The 17,040-nt window shown below is 64.9% G+C and overlaps 1 protein-coding gene across 1 annotated transcript in view; it reads right to left on the bottom strand.

The window, feature by feature from the left end:
* The window catches only part of GRB10 (growth factor receptor bound protein 10), a 112,356-nt gene that overhangs the window by 4,489 nt on the left and 90,827 nt on the right, over positions 1-17,040 (bottom strand). The window contains exons 5-15 of the mRNA XM_036230514.1: positions 16,535-16,691; positions 13,178-13,293; positions 12,093-12,161; positions 10,605-10,742; positions 9,338-9,448; positions 7,531-7,629; positions 6,192-6,266; positions 5,558-5,674; positions 4,714-4,780; positions 4,477-4,564; positions 591-684 (exon numbers count right to left, since the gene is read on the bottom strand). Coding sequence (XP_036086407.1) covers positions 591-684; positions 4,477-4,564; positions 4,714-4,780; positions 5,558-5,674; positions 6,192-6,266; positions 7,531-7,629; positions 9,338-9,448; positions 10,605-10,742; positions 12,093-12,161; positions 13,178-13,293; positions 16,535-16,691 — 1,131 coding nt within the window. The remainder of the gene's footprint in view (positions 1-590; positions 685-4,476; positions 4,565-4,713; positions 4,781-5,557; positions 5,675-6,191; positions 6,267-7,530; positions 7,630-9,337; positions 9,449-10,604; positions 10,743-12,092; positions 12,162-13,177; positions 13,294-16,534; positions 16,692-17,040) is intronic.

Below are 17,040 nucleotides of genomic sequence, written 5' to 3'. Positions count from 1 at the left end.
CGGGCCCAGCAGCACGGCTGGCTCCCTGCCCCTGCGGTGACGGGTCAGGCTGCCGACAGGCATGTCCCACGCCGGTGTGTCTGGGACTGTGCGGGGCAGAGGCTGTTTCCTGGTCCCAGGACCAAGCAGGTGGGGTGGCGGGAAAGGACAATTCCCGCGGGGCCCCTCGGCCGGCGGTCCGCAGCCCTCTCGCACTGCCCGGGACCATCACGGCCCCAGTCAGACGGCTCCTCAGGTGCACGTGGCCCACGTGCTGGCCCTGGGCCGCCCGCTCACGGGGCCCCGAGGCGCCCCCTTGCTCGCCCTCCCTGGCTGCCGTGTGGGCCGCCGCTCTGGGCCGCATGGGCGTGCAGGGCCTCAGCACCGGGCCCCGTTTTCCCACGACATTTCTATGGAAACACCACCCCCATTCCCAAAGAACAAAGTTCTTTCTCTTTCAAGGAACTCTGCACAGTGTCTCACCCGTGAGCGCGGAACTGAACGCTATTTCATGATCGACAGTCTGGGCAGTTTACAGCTTGGCAGCTGCGTTCAGAATAAAGCCGGAAAGCGAAGGGAACGAGGGTGCCTATGAAGACGTCAGTACTCACAGGTAAGATCTGGAAATTCTTGATTTTCTGGTGATGGCACAGGGTGAGCACGAAGGCCTTTGGATTGCTCTGGCTGTCGCGGAGGAGGAAGAGCCTGGCCGGGGGCGAGGGGACAATGGCTGTTAACGTTCAGAAACCCAGACCCTACACACAGATGTGCATGCGTGCACGTTTGCACACGTGAGCCAACGCACACACGCGTGCACACACACGCCCCTCCCCGTCAGGTAAGACAGGCTTGGAGCCGTGATGGCTCAGGATGCCGTGGCACCCAGGTGGCCTCTGGTGCCAATGACACCCTGCACGCCCAGACGGCAGCTTCTACATGTCACCCTTTGTTGAAAGGGGCCGGGGCTCCTTGACGATGGTTCGGCAGCCCCACAGGGCCAGGCGGGGAAAATGCAAGACGCAGCTAGAACGTTCTGTTCAAGAAAGGAAGGACTCGCTGAGAAAATGATGGCCTGGGAGGCAGCCTGGCCGAATCTGGGCGTCGAAGTAAGTGACAGAGGAATGGGGCAGAAGAGCGAGAGAGTCCGGTGGGCCCACACCAGCGTCGCCAACAGCTGAGCACGCAGTGAACGGAGCAGAAGCCCAGCTTCGCAGAGGAGGAGCGACACGTGAGCGACCACCGTGGGTCGCCGCTGGCCGAGACCTGCGACGGACGCCAAACCAGCAGGTGGCCTTCTGATGACAGACGGCCTCAAAGCGCGGCCCCGTGCGCCACACGGGGAAGGAGCAGCTGCAGAGCTGCGACCGGGCCAGCGCGACCTCCGCGGGGCCTCACGCTGCCGCCGGGAGCGGGACGGCCCTCCAGCACCTGCGCGCACGCTCCGGACGGCACCGCCGGCCACTCCGGCCAGAACCACGGGGCCCGGCCGGAGCGTGAGCCAGCCGCCTCGCCCGACCGTGGCCCGTCCTAGCACTGGCTTCTGCTCCTGACGAGCGCCCACGGGAGACAAAGGAAGGCTAAGGAAACGCACTGGCATAGGAGAGGCTTTAGGATTAAGAAGCTTTTTTTCTTGCAAAAAAAAAAAACCAAAAAACAAACAAAACTTAACTGGGACTGCCGGGAAAAGTGGCTGTGTGCATCAGGTGACAGAGCTGCATTTGTGTTAACGACCCAGTTTCGTAACATGTTGTGTTTAAATAAGGAAAAGTTCTTGTTTTCAGAAATTGTAACGGAGATAATTAGGATTGAAGGGGCATCATGCCACAACTCATTCCCATATGGTTCAGACAAAAGAGAGGGAGCAGGCGGGAGAGAGAGGGAGGGCGGGAGGAAGGAAGGGGGCGGGGAGAGGGCCACGGAGCCTGCGATGGGCACGGCTGTGGTAACTGGGCAGAAAGTACGTGAGAACTACTTGTCTGGCCACTTTTCTGCAACTTAAAATGACTTCAAAATAAAATAGATTTAAAAAGTCGAAACAGCACAAAGACGCATAAGTCACTGCTTTCACAGGGACACGTGGAGTGAGCTGGGGGACAGACGGCTCCACGTGGAAAGGAGAAGCCCCAACACCCCAGCCCAGTGGCAGAGAGGCAGGCTGGGGGGCACCAGAAGCCCCGACACGGAAGCAGCCGCACGGTCGGCTTCTCGATGAGAACGATGAAATGAAAAGCAGTCAAATGAGACCGAAAAATCCTGTGCGAAAAAGATTTAAAAAAAAAAAAAAAGCAAGCAGCTTTATGTATTTCACCGCAGGCCTTCTCAGAGCCTTTAGGGTGGGACTCCCCACCAGGACTGCCTCTGGGACCCCAGGTTTTCAGGTCTCACCTGGGCTCATGGGCCTACCTTTCAGGACATGTTGGAGACCCCCCAGCTAGGACGCACAGGGCTCGGCTGAGGCGGGGGCCCGCGGGCTCCATGTGGCCGGAGCCCCCTGCAGCAGCCAGGGCGGGAGGCCCGGGCCCTGACCTCCCTGCCTCACTGAACTGCTTCCTCTTCCCGAGTCACTTCATTCTAAATGTGCTGCCGCTACGAGCAGCCCAGGGGCCTGCAGGGCTCTGAGGCGGCCCGGAGGGAAAGCTGGGCCGCCCCTTTCTCATTTCATCTGTCCCCTTCATTAACTCCGGACGGAGGAGCAGACACAGACGCCGCCCTGTCTGCCCTGCAGTCCGGGGGCGCGACCCCGGGAAATGAGGGCGCGACCCCGGAGGCTGGGGTTTTACGGCCCCCTGATGGTTTTACGTCTGGAATGTGGGCTGACCGGGAGCCGGCCGGCTTCCGGCCCGGCCCTCGGGGGCAGCACGACGGGCCTGGCTCTCCGGCTCGGCTTTGTCATCTGCGATGCCTCTGGAAGGCGGTGGCTGTCACGCGGAAGGCAATCCCGAGGGGACACAGCCGGGGGTGGGGGGCGGGCAGCGAGGCCGCACCGGGAGCCAGGGACGGCGAGCTCCTTCCCGGAGGGCCGGAGCTGCCCAGGCCGGCGGTCAGGGAGACGAGCCAGCGGAGCGGCCGGCGCCAGGGCGGGCGCCGACCAGTGTGGCCACGCAGCTCACGCTCCGGCTCAGCGTGCACGCACGGCCGCCCGCCTGGGCCTGCCCGCTCGGCGCTCCGACGGCGAGGGAGGTGCGGGCAGGAGAGCGGGCGGCCCCGGGGCCTCAGCCGCGCCGCCGGCAGGGCCGGGATGCGGCCGGGACGCGGCGCAGGGGCAGCCTGGGTGTGGCGCCGCCTGCTCCGGGTGAGCGCCGTGGCTCTCCCGGGACCCTGTCGACCCGACGGCAGCCTCTCCCTGCCGGGTGCGGGGGCGCGGGGCACACACCCAGGTCTGGACGAGGCCGTCCCAGCCCACCCCACGGCAGTGCCGCGCCCCCTCTGGGTCCTGCTGCGTGCGCCCTGGGAGTGGCCCCCGTGCCCGGCCTCTCATATTTTAGAGATGTGCACTGAAACGTATTTACTGGTAAAAATTTAGGATTTCTGGGATTTCCTTTAGAATACTCCAGAAGAATGGAGGGGGGGGGCAGATGGGGGGGGAGGGGACGGCCAGAACGAGGCCGCCGCCCGCCGAGGCTGCGCGAGGACTGACTGGGCCACACTGTCGTCCCTCAGGTGCGTTCCTGCATTTCCAGAACAAAACTGTGCAAGGCGAAGGACCGGATGATTGTTCTTTGCGCCTGGCCGCTGACCCTGTGGGAGCGGCCAGCTCCGGCGAGCAGATGGGCCAGGGCCTCTGAGCGGCCCGCCGCGGAGCAAGACAGAGTGTGGCCCCCTCTACGCACCCGCGGGGACGCGAGCTGCTCTCCGCAGGGGCCGCCTGCTGCCGGGACTGTGCATCCAGCACGGGCTGCGCCCACGGCCCCGGCCAGTCCTCCCACGGCGCTGTGCACGCGGCCCGGCTGTGACTGCGGGGGTGCCAGCCTGCAGAACTGTCTGCGCACTGGGGTTTGCCTGCTGTTGACCGAGAACCCCGAGAGGGCCTCGCGGTAAGTGACCCCAGGCTAGCCCACTGGAAACACGCCCCGTCACGAGGGACACGGGACATGCGAGGGAAGCCACTGCCGCCCCCGCGGACCCGGCCCAGGGGAGCAGAGCCGCTGGGGCACCCCGGCGTGAGGAAAACGGCTTTGCCCTTTCAAGCCAGAGAGGTCCAGGGTGGTTCTCAGCAAAAGCTGATTTACTGCATAAATCAACAGGTGTAGCAGAAACATTCTGTCCCTTTGCCCATGACCTTATTAGAGAAAACTTGCTTGTGTTGACAGTTCGGCTTCGACAGAAACGGAGGGTGACGCTGGAAAGTGCGGGCAGCGCCCCCCGCCCCCGCACGCTCTCCCCCCCACGCTCTGGTGGCCCGGCCCATAACACTCGTCCCTCTCCTCTAATGAGGACCTGACTGCTGCCCACCGCCCCAGGCCCGCGCGGCGCCGACCAGACCCCCCGGGGCCTTACCCGTCCACCAGCCCTTGCTGCTTGATGATCCGGTGGGACTCCTCCCTGGAGATCTTGCCGTGAAACCACTGCTGGGTGCGGTGGATCACTGCGGGGGAGGGAGGGGGCGGTGCTGGGTCCCGGCCCTGCGGCTAACTCGCGCTGCGGCCCGGCCTTGTCCCCCCGCCCCCGGCGCACGCTGGGCCCCTGGCCTCCGGAGCGGCCGCCCTCTCCAAACGCCCCAAGCACTGCGTTTACCTGAGCTGAGGTTAGAAGGGTGCAGGGGGCTCTGGCTGCCCAGGGCAGTCATCCGTGTGCTTCGCTTCTGCTCAGAAATACAGGTAAATGGTTAGTGGGTGCGGAGGAGGAGCACCCAGGAGCACCCACAGGCGTCCTGGGGCAGGACGCCTGGGGCGAGGGCACTGGCCAGTGGAGCAAGGAGCACCCTGAGTGCCCCCTAAGGCCCCATGCTGGGGGCAGACTCGCTTCACACGCAGCAGGTGCTGGGAACGGGGCACATCCGAGCAGGAGGGCACGGTGCCTCCCACACCGGGCGTGGCCTAAACGTTCTGGGCTCGGAGGCCCCAGGTGTGGAGCGGGGGGTGGGGCTGCTTTCCGGTCCCTCTGCAGCCGAGTTCTGGGTGCGCCCTGGGCCAGAGCTGCAGGCTTTACACACTGTCTTCGGCGCTCAGGAAAGCGTGGCACCTGGGCGATACGCTCCCGCCTGGAGGTTGGGGACTGGATCCTTGCAAAGCGACCACTCAAGGCCACAGGGCGAGGTGGTAGGCACCTCGGGGACCCGCTGGGGTGCGGGCTGCGAGCTCTCTGCGGACCAACAGCACCTCAGCAGGAGGTCTGCACGGGCCAGAGACCCCGCCCCCCTCTGGGTCCTCACTCAGACACCCTGGGGACCTGGGGACCGGAGGCTGTGGGGCGTGGCCAGGCACTCACGGGGGGCCCCGCAGTGCCAACCACCTACCCGTGGAGACCTCAATGCCACCTCCCCTCCCAACACTCGCCCCCCCACCCGCAAAGCCACTCTCCTGCAGGCCACCCCTGGGGGTGTCACCAGCAGGGGACAGCGAGGCCGGCCGCGGCTCACCCTCCAGGCATGCCCCTCCTCCAGGGCTGCGCTCTGGGCTTCCGCTGGGTTCTCGATCACTCTTCCGGTTTGCCCAGAGAAGTCCATGGCCACCAGGGAGTTCTCAGACACACTGCGCTGGAAGGACAGAGCCACGAGCGTGTGAAACCAAGTGACCAAGCCGCGGCGGCTGCTGGCCACCTCGGCGCGAAACGCAAGGCCTTTCTGTGCAGAACCTGACACGGAATGGCCGCTGGAGGACCTGCGAGGTTGCCTTTTGAGAGGACATTTCAGCACCTCAGGAGGTACGGCACATGCTGAGAACCCTGAAAACCCACTAGTGACCTCAGCTCTCGGCAGCAAAGGGCTGTCTGCGGGGCCCCTGGCACTGGAGCCCACGGAGGAAAAGGATGGGGCGGGAGGAGTTGCGGCTGCAGCAGGTCCGCGCATGCGCCTCCGCCCCCCAGGGGGGCACGGGTGGGCGGCAGAGGGCTGTGCTCCCAGCAGTCCCCTGTGCGGACCACAGAAGCCAGCCCGCGGGATGCGGGATGCTGCGGGACTTGCCGGCTCGCTTCTCCTGGCCCCCTCCCCCGACACGGGCCCTCGGGGGCGGCAGGCGCGGACGTGGGCGCTGGCTGGGGGGCGGCCCACTTACCGTCGGGGAGAAGGACGAAAACGCAGCCCTCCTCTGCAGCGGGACCTGGAAGCTCTGGTACAGCAGCGGTCCGTACTGCGGGCGAGAGCAGGGGTCAGCCCGGCCAGCCCCCCGCGCCCCGCGCCGACGCGGACTCCACGCGCGGAGCAGAAACGAAAATAAAACCCCGCGGACGCAGAGAGCTTTGTGGGTCCCCGCGGCTCTGCCGCCCACGGCGCCCCGGCGCTGGTCGGAGCGGACGGCGAACACAATGCCCCCTTCCTCCTCGGGTGCAGCTCGCGCCGGGCCCTCATCCCTGGCAGCACACCCACTTTCCCAGGGGAGCCCGGAGAGCTGGCCCGTGGTTTTCATAGCTGCAGAGTCCCCCCGTGAACGGGCATCGCGTGAGGCATCTACCAGCCCCACTGGCGGGCACTCGGGTCAAATCTGGCTTCTGAGGGCGCATCCCGCGCGCGTGTGCGAGCGGGGCTTCCTCCTACGAAACGAACGCTTCGCTTCTGGTCCCCTTTTGTTTTGTCAGTGGCAGAAACGGGGCAGAGTGACGCGGGACGCCTGTCCTCCTGGCTCAGGCTCCCGGCACCTCCGAGGGGCGTCCTCGGCCTCCCGCTCGCCCCGTTAGGTGGCTCCCCGAGTCTCAGAGCAGCTGGAAGCCTCCCCACGGGCCAGGGTTGCAGTAACAAGTTTCTGAGGCCATTGCCCGTGTCGGCCACAGGTGTCCTCTCGACCCCCGGACCGCGGCCGGTCGGTCTGGGTGGGCTAACTTGCAGTCTGCGTGGGCTTTACAAGCACCCGCGCGACGTCCGCCGGGAAGCGCGCCGCGCCTGCACGTGCAGGTCCCGTGCATGGATCACCCCCCCCCCCCCGCCCCCGGAACTTAGCCGGGACGCACACTCCGCCCCGCGGCCCTGCGGAGAGTCGCGCGCCCCCGCACGTGTCCCTCACGGCCCTGCGCTTCGGGGAGCCGGGCTGCTCATGGCTGCTCTGAAGCGACCCTCCTGAGGAGCGCTGCGCCCGTCCGGCCCGCGCCTTGCTGCTCCTGGCCCTCTAGCCCCGGCGCCCAGCCCCGGGGGGCACCTGGCGATGTCTAGAGACGTGTGTGGTTGTCTCAGCCGCTGGGGGTGCTGTGGCATCCAGGGGGGACGCCGACAAGGCTGAGTGTCCTACAATGCACGGGCGGCCCACGCGGCCCCACATGTCAGCCGTGCCCAAGCCAGCACGGGCTGGGCCCCGCCTCCCGCAAAGCCCGTGAGAAGCTCCTGGCACCCCGACCGACGCGTGACTTCGCCCGGCAAGCCGCACGCGGGCGGGCGCGGCAGAGGGCCGGGTGCGGCCGTGGTACCTTGAGCAGCCGGAAGGCGGTCAGCCAGCAGGAGCGGCCCTGCTCGTCCTCCGCGCACAGCAGCCGCAGCCCCTTCGCCTCGTGTGTGACTTTGTTTGGCTAGAGGTAAAGGAAGCCCCGGTGAGCCGGGCCCAGCGAACCTGGCGTCCCCGCAGAGCGGAGCCCCACACGTGCCGGACGGCGCCGGCATCCCCACAGGCCAGCAGGTGTCCCCGTCGGCATCTTCATTCCTGGGCCTGCTCCTGGGCTGCGCTCTCAGCCGCCCTCCACTGGGGGGCTCAGCGCTCACGGATGGAACGCCAGCCAGGGCAGGACAATGTGGTGGGCGTGACGGGGCGGGGCCTGAGGAGGCGGCTGGAGGTGGGGCCCTGGCGGGGCGGGGCGGGGGGGGGGGAGGAGCTGGCGAGGGAGGGGCCCCAGCCCGGGCTGGGGAGGGCCCCCGACGTCCCTAGGAGGGCCCTACACAGGGCTCAGTGTGACACCAACGTCATCGTCACCGGAGAGAAGGGGGACTGTGGCAGGCCAGCAGCCCACGGGTCAGGGGTCACCACAAGCAGAGGGCGGGGACCCCACCCACAGCAAGCTTGTCTGGGGTGGGGAGAACTGGGGGCGGGGGGGGGGGGGGCGGGGAGAGGGGGTGGGCCGCTGGGCTGGGCCTCTGCCTGAGCCCTCTGACCTCAGAGGCGGGGCAATGCTGGGCAGACGCCAACCCAGCTCCCTGCCTTGGGAGCCTGAAGGGGGAGTGAGGGGCAGGAGTGACCACCCTGCCTGCAGCCCAGGCTGCAGGATCAGCAGGGAGGCACCGCCTGGGCCGTGTGTGTGGGGGGGAGGGGCGCCTGGCTCCACCTCCAGCCCCTCCCGCGGCCACGGGGCCTCCCTGCACCTCAGCTGTAGGCTGCTTCCGAGGGGCCCCGTTACCCTGTTACCTGCAGACCCACAAGATTCAGGGCGGTGTCAGGACTGGACGTGCTCCTGCTCCCTGCGCCCCCCTTGGTGGGCGGAGCAATGGCTCGAAAGGGAGACCAAGGAGCACGCTACTCACAGAGGGCGGATGGGGGACACTCAGGAAGAGGACGGAGGCAAAACCCTTAGCAGGACATGGCGGGGTGGGGGCGGGGGCCCCGCAAATCTTACCTACTACAGCGGTGAGCGACGTCAGCACAACCCCGCACACCCTGGGGGTGGGGGGAGCCGGCCCTGCCCATAGGTGTGTGTGCGCGCTTACGTATGCATGTCTGTGTGTGCGTACATGTGTACACATGTGTTCATGTGTGTGGGCATGTCTCTGTGTCCATGAGTGTATGTGTATATGTGCCCACACATGTAGAAACACACATGTGCCTATATGAGTAAATATGTGATCATGTGCCCCACTCACATCCACACGGAGGGACAGCAGTGCTGGGGTCACTCTTATCCCAGTGACCAGAAGCCCACATAGAAGGCGGCGGCTCACCCGCACCCTGGAGGCCACCCAACGCGCTGGGGGGAGGCTCCCCCCTCCCGGGCTCAGGCCACAGCCCAGCTCCAGGGGCCAGTGCCGTAGCCTAGGCCACCGAGGCCCTGGACAGCTGTTACCATCCTGCTTTCCTCTGGACGTCTGAGCTACTCAGGGACTGACACATCGTAAGGACACAAAGAGTATTTTTACATGAATGAATACAGCCAGTGTGAAACTATGTTTCTGTTTAAAAAAGGCAACAGCCGAGAGAAGGGTTTACTGTTTGAATTCCAAAGGCTCTGGCGGTATGTGAGCTGTGAGCGTTGGCGGGCAGGGTGCACACGGGGCTGGGGGGGGTGCGCGTACCTTAAGGCAGAGGCCGAATTCCGTGGGTGCGCTGTACTGCTTCTTGCCAGAAAGCAGGGAGAAGACGCTGCAGTCCTCCAGGTCAGCCAGCAGCTGCAGGTGTCTGGGCTCCTGCAAAACAAAAAGGCCATCGGTGACTGGTGACTGGGAGCACTCCCGCACAGCCAGAGGAGCACGTGCGCGCTCGCCCGGGGAGCCGCGCGGGCTCTCGGCGCACCTCCCCCGCCGGTCTGCAGCTCACAGCCGCTGCGTGGTGAGCGCTGAGTGAAGACCGGACTCTCCTGACCCGCCAGAAAGTGGCCTCCCTTTGTCAGGCAGGAGACCACCGGGATGGGTCCTACGCTCTGCCACGTAGGAGCCCCGAATCCAAAAATTCTACGTGAAAATGGAAGAAAATCTGGACTCGGAGGGTCACAGTGAAGAGCACAAGCTCAGAAAGCAGGACCCGTACCGACCTAGCCGCGCTGTGTGCTCAGAGCCCGAGCGTGCCCGCGCCTTGCTCGCCGAGGGCTGGTCCCTCCCTTCTCCTCCACTCCCCAGTCCAGCTCTGCCTCCTGCTGCAGGCTGCAGGCGTCTCAGAGGGCGTGAGTCAGCCGCAGAGAAGAGCTGGGCGGTTGGGAGCGTTCCCTGCAGGCCCTGCGTCAGGCGGGAGGGCTCCCCCGTGCAGAGGCCCCGGCCCCCGCCCACACCCTCCTCTCTGGCTCACGTCCTCGGCAGCTGCACTGAATCAGCCCGGCGCTCACTCGCAGCCCCGCCTGGGGTCACCCCCGCTCCCCCCTCCTCCTCCAGGCAACAGCAGAAGAGCTTTCAGCTCTCAGCGGCAAAGGCATGGCCACGGTCAGCTGGGCACTGTTCCAGCTGCGGGGCGCACATGGCCAGGACGGAGAGTCGGTGAGAGGAGCGGAGACTCTGTGGGGCCTGCCGCTGTGCTCCAGGGCTCCTCGCCTCCCCCACTGGGAGGGCACAGACCGATGTCGTCCACAAAACCTCTACAGCAGCCCGGAGTGGATGCCAGGGGTGGCTGTGATCCGGCTCCTCGTCCCCTCGCCCGAGGCCCAGGGCGGAGGGCTGACGTGGCCTGGGGCTTCCTGGGTCCCAGGTATCCCCTGGGGTGCCAGGCAGACCCGCAGGCAGGTGACTCCCAGTGTAGGCGCTACACAGTTAGCCCAACGAGTTGTCCCGAGCTTGGAGGAGTCTGAGGCGTGCTGCACCGTGTGGCACCCTGCACCCCTGCGTGTGTGTGGCCACGCGGGGGCTGCTCACCCACCTTCGAGGATCCCTTAGTGGAGCAGTAAAGGCCTGATCTCCGCAGACACATGTAGAGCTTCTTCCAGGACTTGCGGCCCAGCTCCTTGACGTGCAGGAAGCCCTGCACCTCGGGGCAGCTGCTGGTGTTCAGGAAGGTCTGTGGGGGGGGGGGGGACGGTCAGACACACGGAAGCATCGCTGACCGACGCTCCGGCATGTTCCTGAACTACCAAACACTCTTCTTTTGGTCAAGCTGAGAGTTTTCAAACAATACGCTTCCTTTCAAAAGCCTTAAAAATCCCCTCTACACTGGTGTTGTGCAGAATGTAATCGGTGCATAAACACGGACAAGCAAATGGACCTCCCCAGCCCCGCCGACGAGCACGAAGCTCCACGTTTCCCTGTAGGCCGGCACGATTAAGCGTCCTGCCCTTCCTTCTATTTTCCATAAAATGCCCTGTCTGATCAGGGGTGGGGGGAGGAAGCGCCAGGAGCCCCTGACGGGAGCAGGCGGCCTGCGGGCACGTTCCCGTGCGCCCTCCCCGGGGAACGTGTGCAGACGGTGTCTGCCTGCCCACGCACGCCTGTCGGAATGGCCTATGACAGCCCCTGTCCCAGCTGCCTACTCCCAGGGGCCGCCCGAGGGGGCACGGCGGGTCCTCCCGCAGGTGGGTGGCCAGCTGGACAGAGACCTGGGACACCTGGGCCAGCTTTCGGGAGTCTCAAGGGATCCCTGTGCTGCCCCCCCACCCAGCCTTTAGCTGATCCGCCGTCACCGTGCAGGACCTGGGGGAGCTATCGGTCACCCCCAGCCCCTGCCGGGCACCGCGGGCCGCAGGCTCGGGGCAGGCCACAGCACGGAGCTCTGGGGCCCCGTCTCGCGGGCAGAGGCGCCTCTGGGCCCTGACCACGGGGGAGAGAGCGCCCCCGGGCGGAGTCTGTGGGCACCGAGTGTCAGCAGCTTCTCTCACACCTGGTGCCAGGCGCGCCTGTTTCGCTCCCCCTTAACCTGCTGTGAGGAGACACGTGTCTGGGGGCGCAGCGGGCCTGTGCCCCATCCGCGCCCCGCTTCCTAGGAACAGCAGGGCTCCGCCGTAAGTGTGCTCGGCCTGTGCGCCCAGCCCTGGACGGGGGGTGGGCCGAGGCCTCAGGAAGCACAGGGACAGTTAAGGCGCTGTCCTCGCCCTCGCCCGCGCTCCGAGGGGAGCCGGGGGGCCCGCGGCCTCTCCGTCCCCACTCCGCTCGCTCAGACTGCGTCCCCGGCAGAGGGAGCTGCCCCTGTGCGCGAACGCCATTTCCCCCCGAGCCCGGCTGCACGCAGTGCCCCGGAGTCAGCCCCTGGGCCTGGCCACTCTGGGCCCTGGCAGGGACCGAGGCCGACCGTGGTGAAGGGTGCAGCTGCTCCGAGTGACCGTGATCAGGATTACGATCGCTCTGAGTGTCCGCAAGGTGCCCTGACCGCTCCGGGGCGGCCTCTGGGACCCAGGCGCCCCCTCCCGCCCAGTACCTGCAGAAGCTGGGTCTGGCTGCCGTTCGGCTGCTGGCACAGAGAGACCATGTGCTCCGGGAAGAAATTCTGAGGAAACGGGAAAACAAGCATGTTACAAGTTAGGCTCGGAGTGGGGGAAAGCATGCTCACCGGCGCGCCAGCTTCGAGGGCGCGCCTCGGGGGCAGCCGCGCACGCTCGCGTTTAAAACGGCGGTCCTTCCCCGTCCCTTGTCGCGCAGAGGACACATCCGCTGCGAAAGGCTCCACTGTTTCCCAAAATGCTGAATTCAAGTGCTGGGCGTCCCAGGCTTGACGCGAACCCGTGTCGCGCAGTGTCCCTGAGGCAGAGGGCTGCCACACACCGTCCCTCAGCGGCACAAGCATGCGGCGCGAGACCAAGAACCCCCGAAGCCAAGTGATGAGCACGGTGACATGGACAAGCCTCTCCTGGTGCATCACCCAAAACAGGGATCGGAATTCTTTCTTTCAAACAAAAAGCAGCTACGCTATCGGGGCCTGACGTTGACACGGGCCTTCGCCCGGGCCTCCACGCTCTGCCTCGCGACTCGGGGCAGGCCCTGTGGGGGCAAGTGTGCGGCACCCTGAGCTGTTCAAGACACGTGCCCCTCACCACCCCCCCCACCAAAAAAAAAGTAGACAAGGAAAGAGAGGAAAACCCAAGGAGACGAGCAGAACACACCTGGACGTTGATTTCTCTGCTCATTCTTCCACCAATAGTTACAAATAACGTTTGCTCTTCCCAGAGAATAACGAGTACTTATCCTGCTACGTATTTGGCCAGTTTGTTCTAACTGAAGACCCCCTTTTCCTCCATTCTCTCTCCTCAAGACACAACCCCTCTTTCCCGCTGTCCCTGTTGGGGGCCGCGCGAAGGCCTTGGGCCAGCACGGAGGTACTTAGTTAAGCAGCACAGGCTGAGCCCTGAGCGAGGCGTGCTCAGTTCGACAGTGATTCCGGTTGTCCGCGCTGCCCCCCGGATCTCGGGCAGTTATTGTACAATCCGCTCCTGTTAAACCCCAGTATCAGCCGCAAGGTTTTCAAGAAAAAGTTCCACGCCCCGAACCCGAGGAGATAACACTCACTGTGGGATTTTTGAAGAACTCGTATTTTGCATAATTCTTCCGGAATAGAAATTTACTGTCTCCGGCCATGGTGCTCTCCACCTGGACCACCAGCTCATGGTCTTCCAAGCACCTTTCTGGGGGGGGGAAGCACATGGGAGAAACGGGAGATGAGACGGGGGCATGGCGGCCGGCCCCGCCGCCCCGACGCCGAGCGAGGGCGCGGTCGCGAGCAGGACTCCGCACGCGTCTCTACCGCACAGCCAAGTGTGGGGGGGGGTCTTGAGATAAGCACCACGAGGCGCTCAGGTCGGTCCTCGCTTTTACGTAATTCCTCTCAATTTGACATCGACATCAACTGAGGGGGCCAATCAAGACTCTTCGCAAACCGTTTCACCCTTAAGTTAAGAAGCGTCAGCTCGCCTAACGATCGTGGACTGTGACAACTGGGAAAACGTCCAGAGACAAAGGGCAGTGGCCGGACGCAGCGCAGCGAGGCCTGCGGGAGGGCCGGGCGGCCGGGGGCCGCGGCGTGGAACTCGTGGAACTCGGCGGCTGGGGCCGGGGCGGGGGCGGAGGGGGCGGAGAGGGGGCACGGCCCCGCCGCACGGCCGTGGGGCCCCGCCGGGCGTCCGCTCAGGCACACTCGCCACGCAGACTCGCGCGCACACGCACGCTCCGGAGCGCCTGCAGGAGCGGAGCTGTCGCCCGGCAAGGGGCTCCTCTCACTGGACACCAGGCTCTACCTGCGGCAAGTCACACCCCCTCCCACGTGTCTGACTGGGGCGGGGAGCGGGGGCGATGGCAGGGAACCGACCCCACCGGTGGCAGAACGAACGACACTAGCAAGTCCACGGCACCCTCGGCGGGTGCCCGGCGGCCGGACGGGAGGGACACGCACGGGCCTGTGGGCCCTCGGAGCCCCCGCCCGCCCCCTCCCACACGGCCGAGCCGGGAGTCCCTAGAGCAGCCCTGTCTTCAGGGAAGGAGGAAGGCTGGGGAGAACGCGCTCTCAGTCAAAGCCATCTCAGAACGAGGAAGGGGAACTTCTGACTACAAAGGACGACTGTCACCGGGCGCTGGCCCGAGACGGGCCGCGCCCGCACGCAGCCGCTCGCTCGGCCCTGCTGTCGATGTTACAAGGAAAGCATTCTTGTGAAAACATATTTAAAGCCCGAATTTGCCAAGGACAGGAATTTCCTCCCCATGACCGCCAGAAAGTCCCCCGGGAAGGGCCGACCAGCACCAGGGACAGGCCCACGTGAACCTGGCCGTGGGGTGGGGGGTGGGGCAGTCTGCTGGCCCTGCGCCTCCTGGGATGGGGGTGGGCAGAGCCGTCCAGTCCGGCTGGGCCTGAGACTTCGACGCTGACGTTTGCTTTCAAGAATGAGGCTGGCTCAGCGCCATCTAAAGTGGATTTTCCAGGTGGAACACACATCGATGAATTCCGCGACTTTTTATCCAGAGAAAATGCTTCTGTAGTTCGAGGGGAGAAAAGCCACGGCCGCCAAGAAACCCGAGGGGGGCGGCTAACAGAACTACATTTTTTTTTCAGAAATAAAAGAGCGAGGTCGCAGCTGCCTGAGAGAGGCCGAGAGAGGCGTCTCGTTCCAGAGCACGAGGCGCCCTGTGTCCGCCGCACCGTGAGGATCGCCCCGTGGCCAGTGGGCAGCACCAGCTCCAAGGGGGCCGCGTGGCCACGCAGGCTCCCGACCTCCAAGCCCAGCGCTTCCCGCCTGCCAGGCAAGGGCACGAGGAAGCTGGGCCCAGCAGACAGACAGTGACGTGCCCCCGTCGTCTGGCCCCCGGGGGACGGGCAGAGGGGCGCAGACCCTGGAAGGAGCAAGCGGGGTCACTCGGGGAGGCCCCGGACACCCGCCGCCGAGCACAGAGCCTCCCTGTAACCCCGGTCTCCGCGCCCTCTGCGTGTGGGCACACGGCGGCCGGCAGGGGCTCGGGGCGCTGCGTCCGGCCTCGCTCCACCGCCGAGTGTCCATGGCGCCCGTTTCCACGGCTGGCAGAGAGCCACCCGACAACATCGGTTCAAAGCCCCCTTTTTTCAGCTCTAATTTTCTCCATGACTCTAAAAGCATGTCTTTTCAAAGGCCCTTGGGTGGCTCTGTTCTGGGGATGGCACGCGGCCATCCAGACTTCATGTCATCACAGGGGCCTTGGTAACGCTGGCGTGCTCACGGCCGCGGGCGTCCCCGAGGGCGTCCCGTGCGAGCGGCAGAGCCAGACGCGGCTCCCACTTTTCTGAAACCAAGTCCAGCATCTGTGCCGCCCCCCTGCGCCCCACGAAAATCCCTGAAAAACCGGACGCCTCGAAAAAGCAAATCCGACTGCTCTGCCTTGGAGTGTCGGGGACACGTGAGTCTTGAGCAGAAAGCTGAGTCGCCCGGTCCGGCGTGCGCACCCCATCGCCCACCCCCGTGCCCACGGCCAGCCCGGCAGGCCACAGCGCCTGTGGTCACGCAGGCCTGTGAGGGGACCCCACTCCCGGGGCGGGGTTTACCTGCCGTCACACTTTCACAAAGGTTCACAAGAAAAATCTCGAACCACGGGGAAAAGTTTGCAGTCTGCTGAGTTTTCCCTCTTTCAAGACACGGGAGAGACATACGGCTCTCGACTTAGAGAAGCTTCTGGTTTTTAATGTGTCCCTATGATTTTGTAAGCACTGTGCTTTATCCAATAAGAACTTATACAAAAGTCTGCACAACTCTTTGCCTGAAACAGACCTTCTGAGCAAAAAGCAAAATGAAACACAAAACCTCAACAAACTCTGTAAATAGTACATAATTCAAAATCTCCCCTTGGTCCCTGCACACGCACACGCACACACACACGCACACGCACGCACACACCGTTTGGCAGCGTGTGACCCAGCTCACAGGCACACCATGAGACCCCCACTGAGATGGCCCCGCTCCGCGGTGTGCTCCGATGCCCAGCGGGGCTCCCTGCTCTCCTGCAGACTGTCCCCATGGGCCCCCAGCTCCTGTCAGGTGGGTGAGCTGTTCTCTGCAGAGCAACGCCACAATCCTGCAAGGGGCCAGCCCTCCCCAGGGCACCGCCAGCTCCCTCCACAGACCCCAGGTGTGACTCAAGTCCTACACGCTTCTCACGGCTAACTCACAGAGAGAACCTTCTCGCTGTGTCTGAGCCCTGGGGAATTCCCGCTTACCTAAGAGCAAGGTTCTGGGGGAGAGGGCGGGGGCCAGGAAGGCGTTTTAGGAGAAAGAGAAGGGGCAGGAGCATGGTGGACAAGACAGAGACGACCGCTACACGGGCGGGGGGCACTGCGGGGCCGTGTTTGGCACCGGCCGCGGCGCCTTCGCCTGCGTGCACACGGCGCGTGCTCCCGGGTGCGGCTCCTACCTAGTCCCAGGTGCGGGTGATGCTCCACCAGGGTCCAGCTGTTGTCGTCCACGCAATGGCTTCTGTACACCAGCAGTTGGCACAGGTCCCTGGCCGTCATATCTGTTGGGATCTCCACCACTTTGCACGACCCATCTTCGCTAAAGATTCTAACGTCCTGCAACATGCCAAGAGGGCACTCCCAGGTGAACAACTTTGGGTTTTTAAGAAATAAAAACGAAACCAAGTAAAACAGCAAAACGGGCAGAGACCACGGTGCTCCAACACACATACAACGGCAACACACGCACAACGGCCGCTCTGAGCCGCAGGGCCGGCCCCGCCCCTCCTCCGCCTCTGCCCTCCCCCCCCCCCGCCTCGGGCGGGCAGGGGCACAACGTGATGTTCTCCAGATGCCCAGGACAGCCAGGGGACACCGGCCCCCAGCCAGACCTGAGGGGACGTGAGGCTTCTCAAGAGCCTGCCTTAGGGGTTCGGGTTGTTCATGTCCTGCTGGTGGCTTTGGG

This window comes from Rousettus aegyptiacus, unplaced genomic scaffold (genome assembly GCF_014176215.1).
Source record: "Rousettus aegyptiacus isolate mRouAeg1 unplaced genomic scaffold, mRouAeg1.p scaffold_m13_p_13, whole genome shotgun sequence".
NCBI lineage: Eukaryota > Metazoa > Chordata > Mammalia > Chiroptera > Pteropodidae > Rousettus > Rousettus aegyptiacus.
The sequence above is the reverse complement of the archived record's forward strand: the minus strand, read 5'-3'. Positions and strand labels throughout refer to the sequence as shown.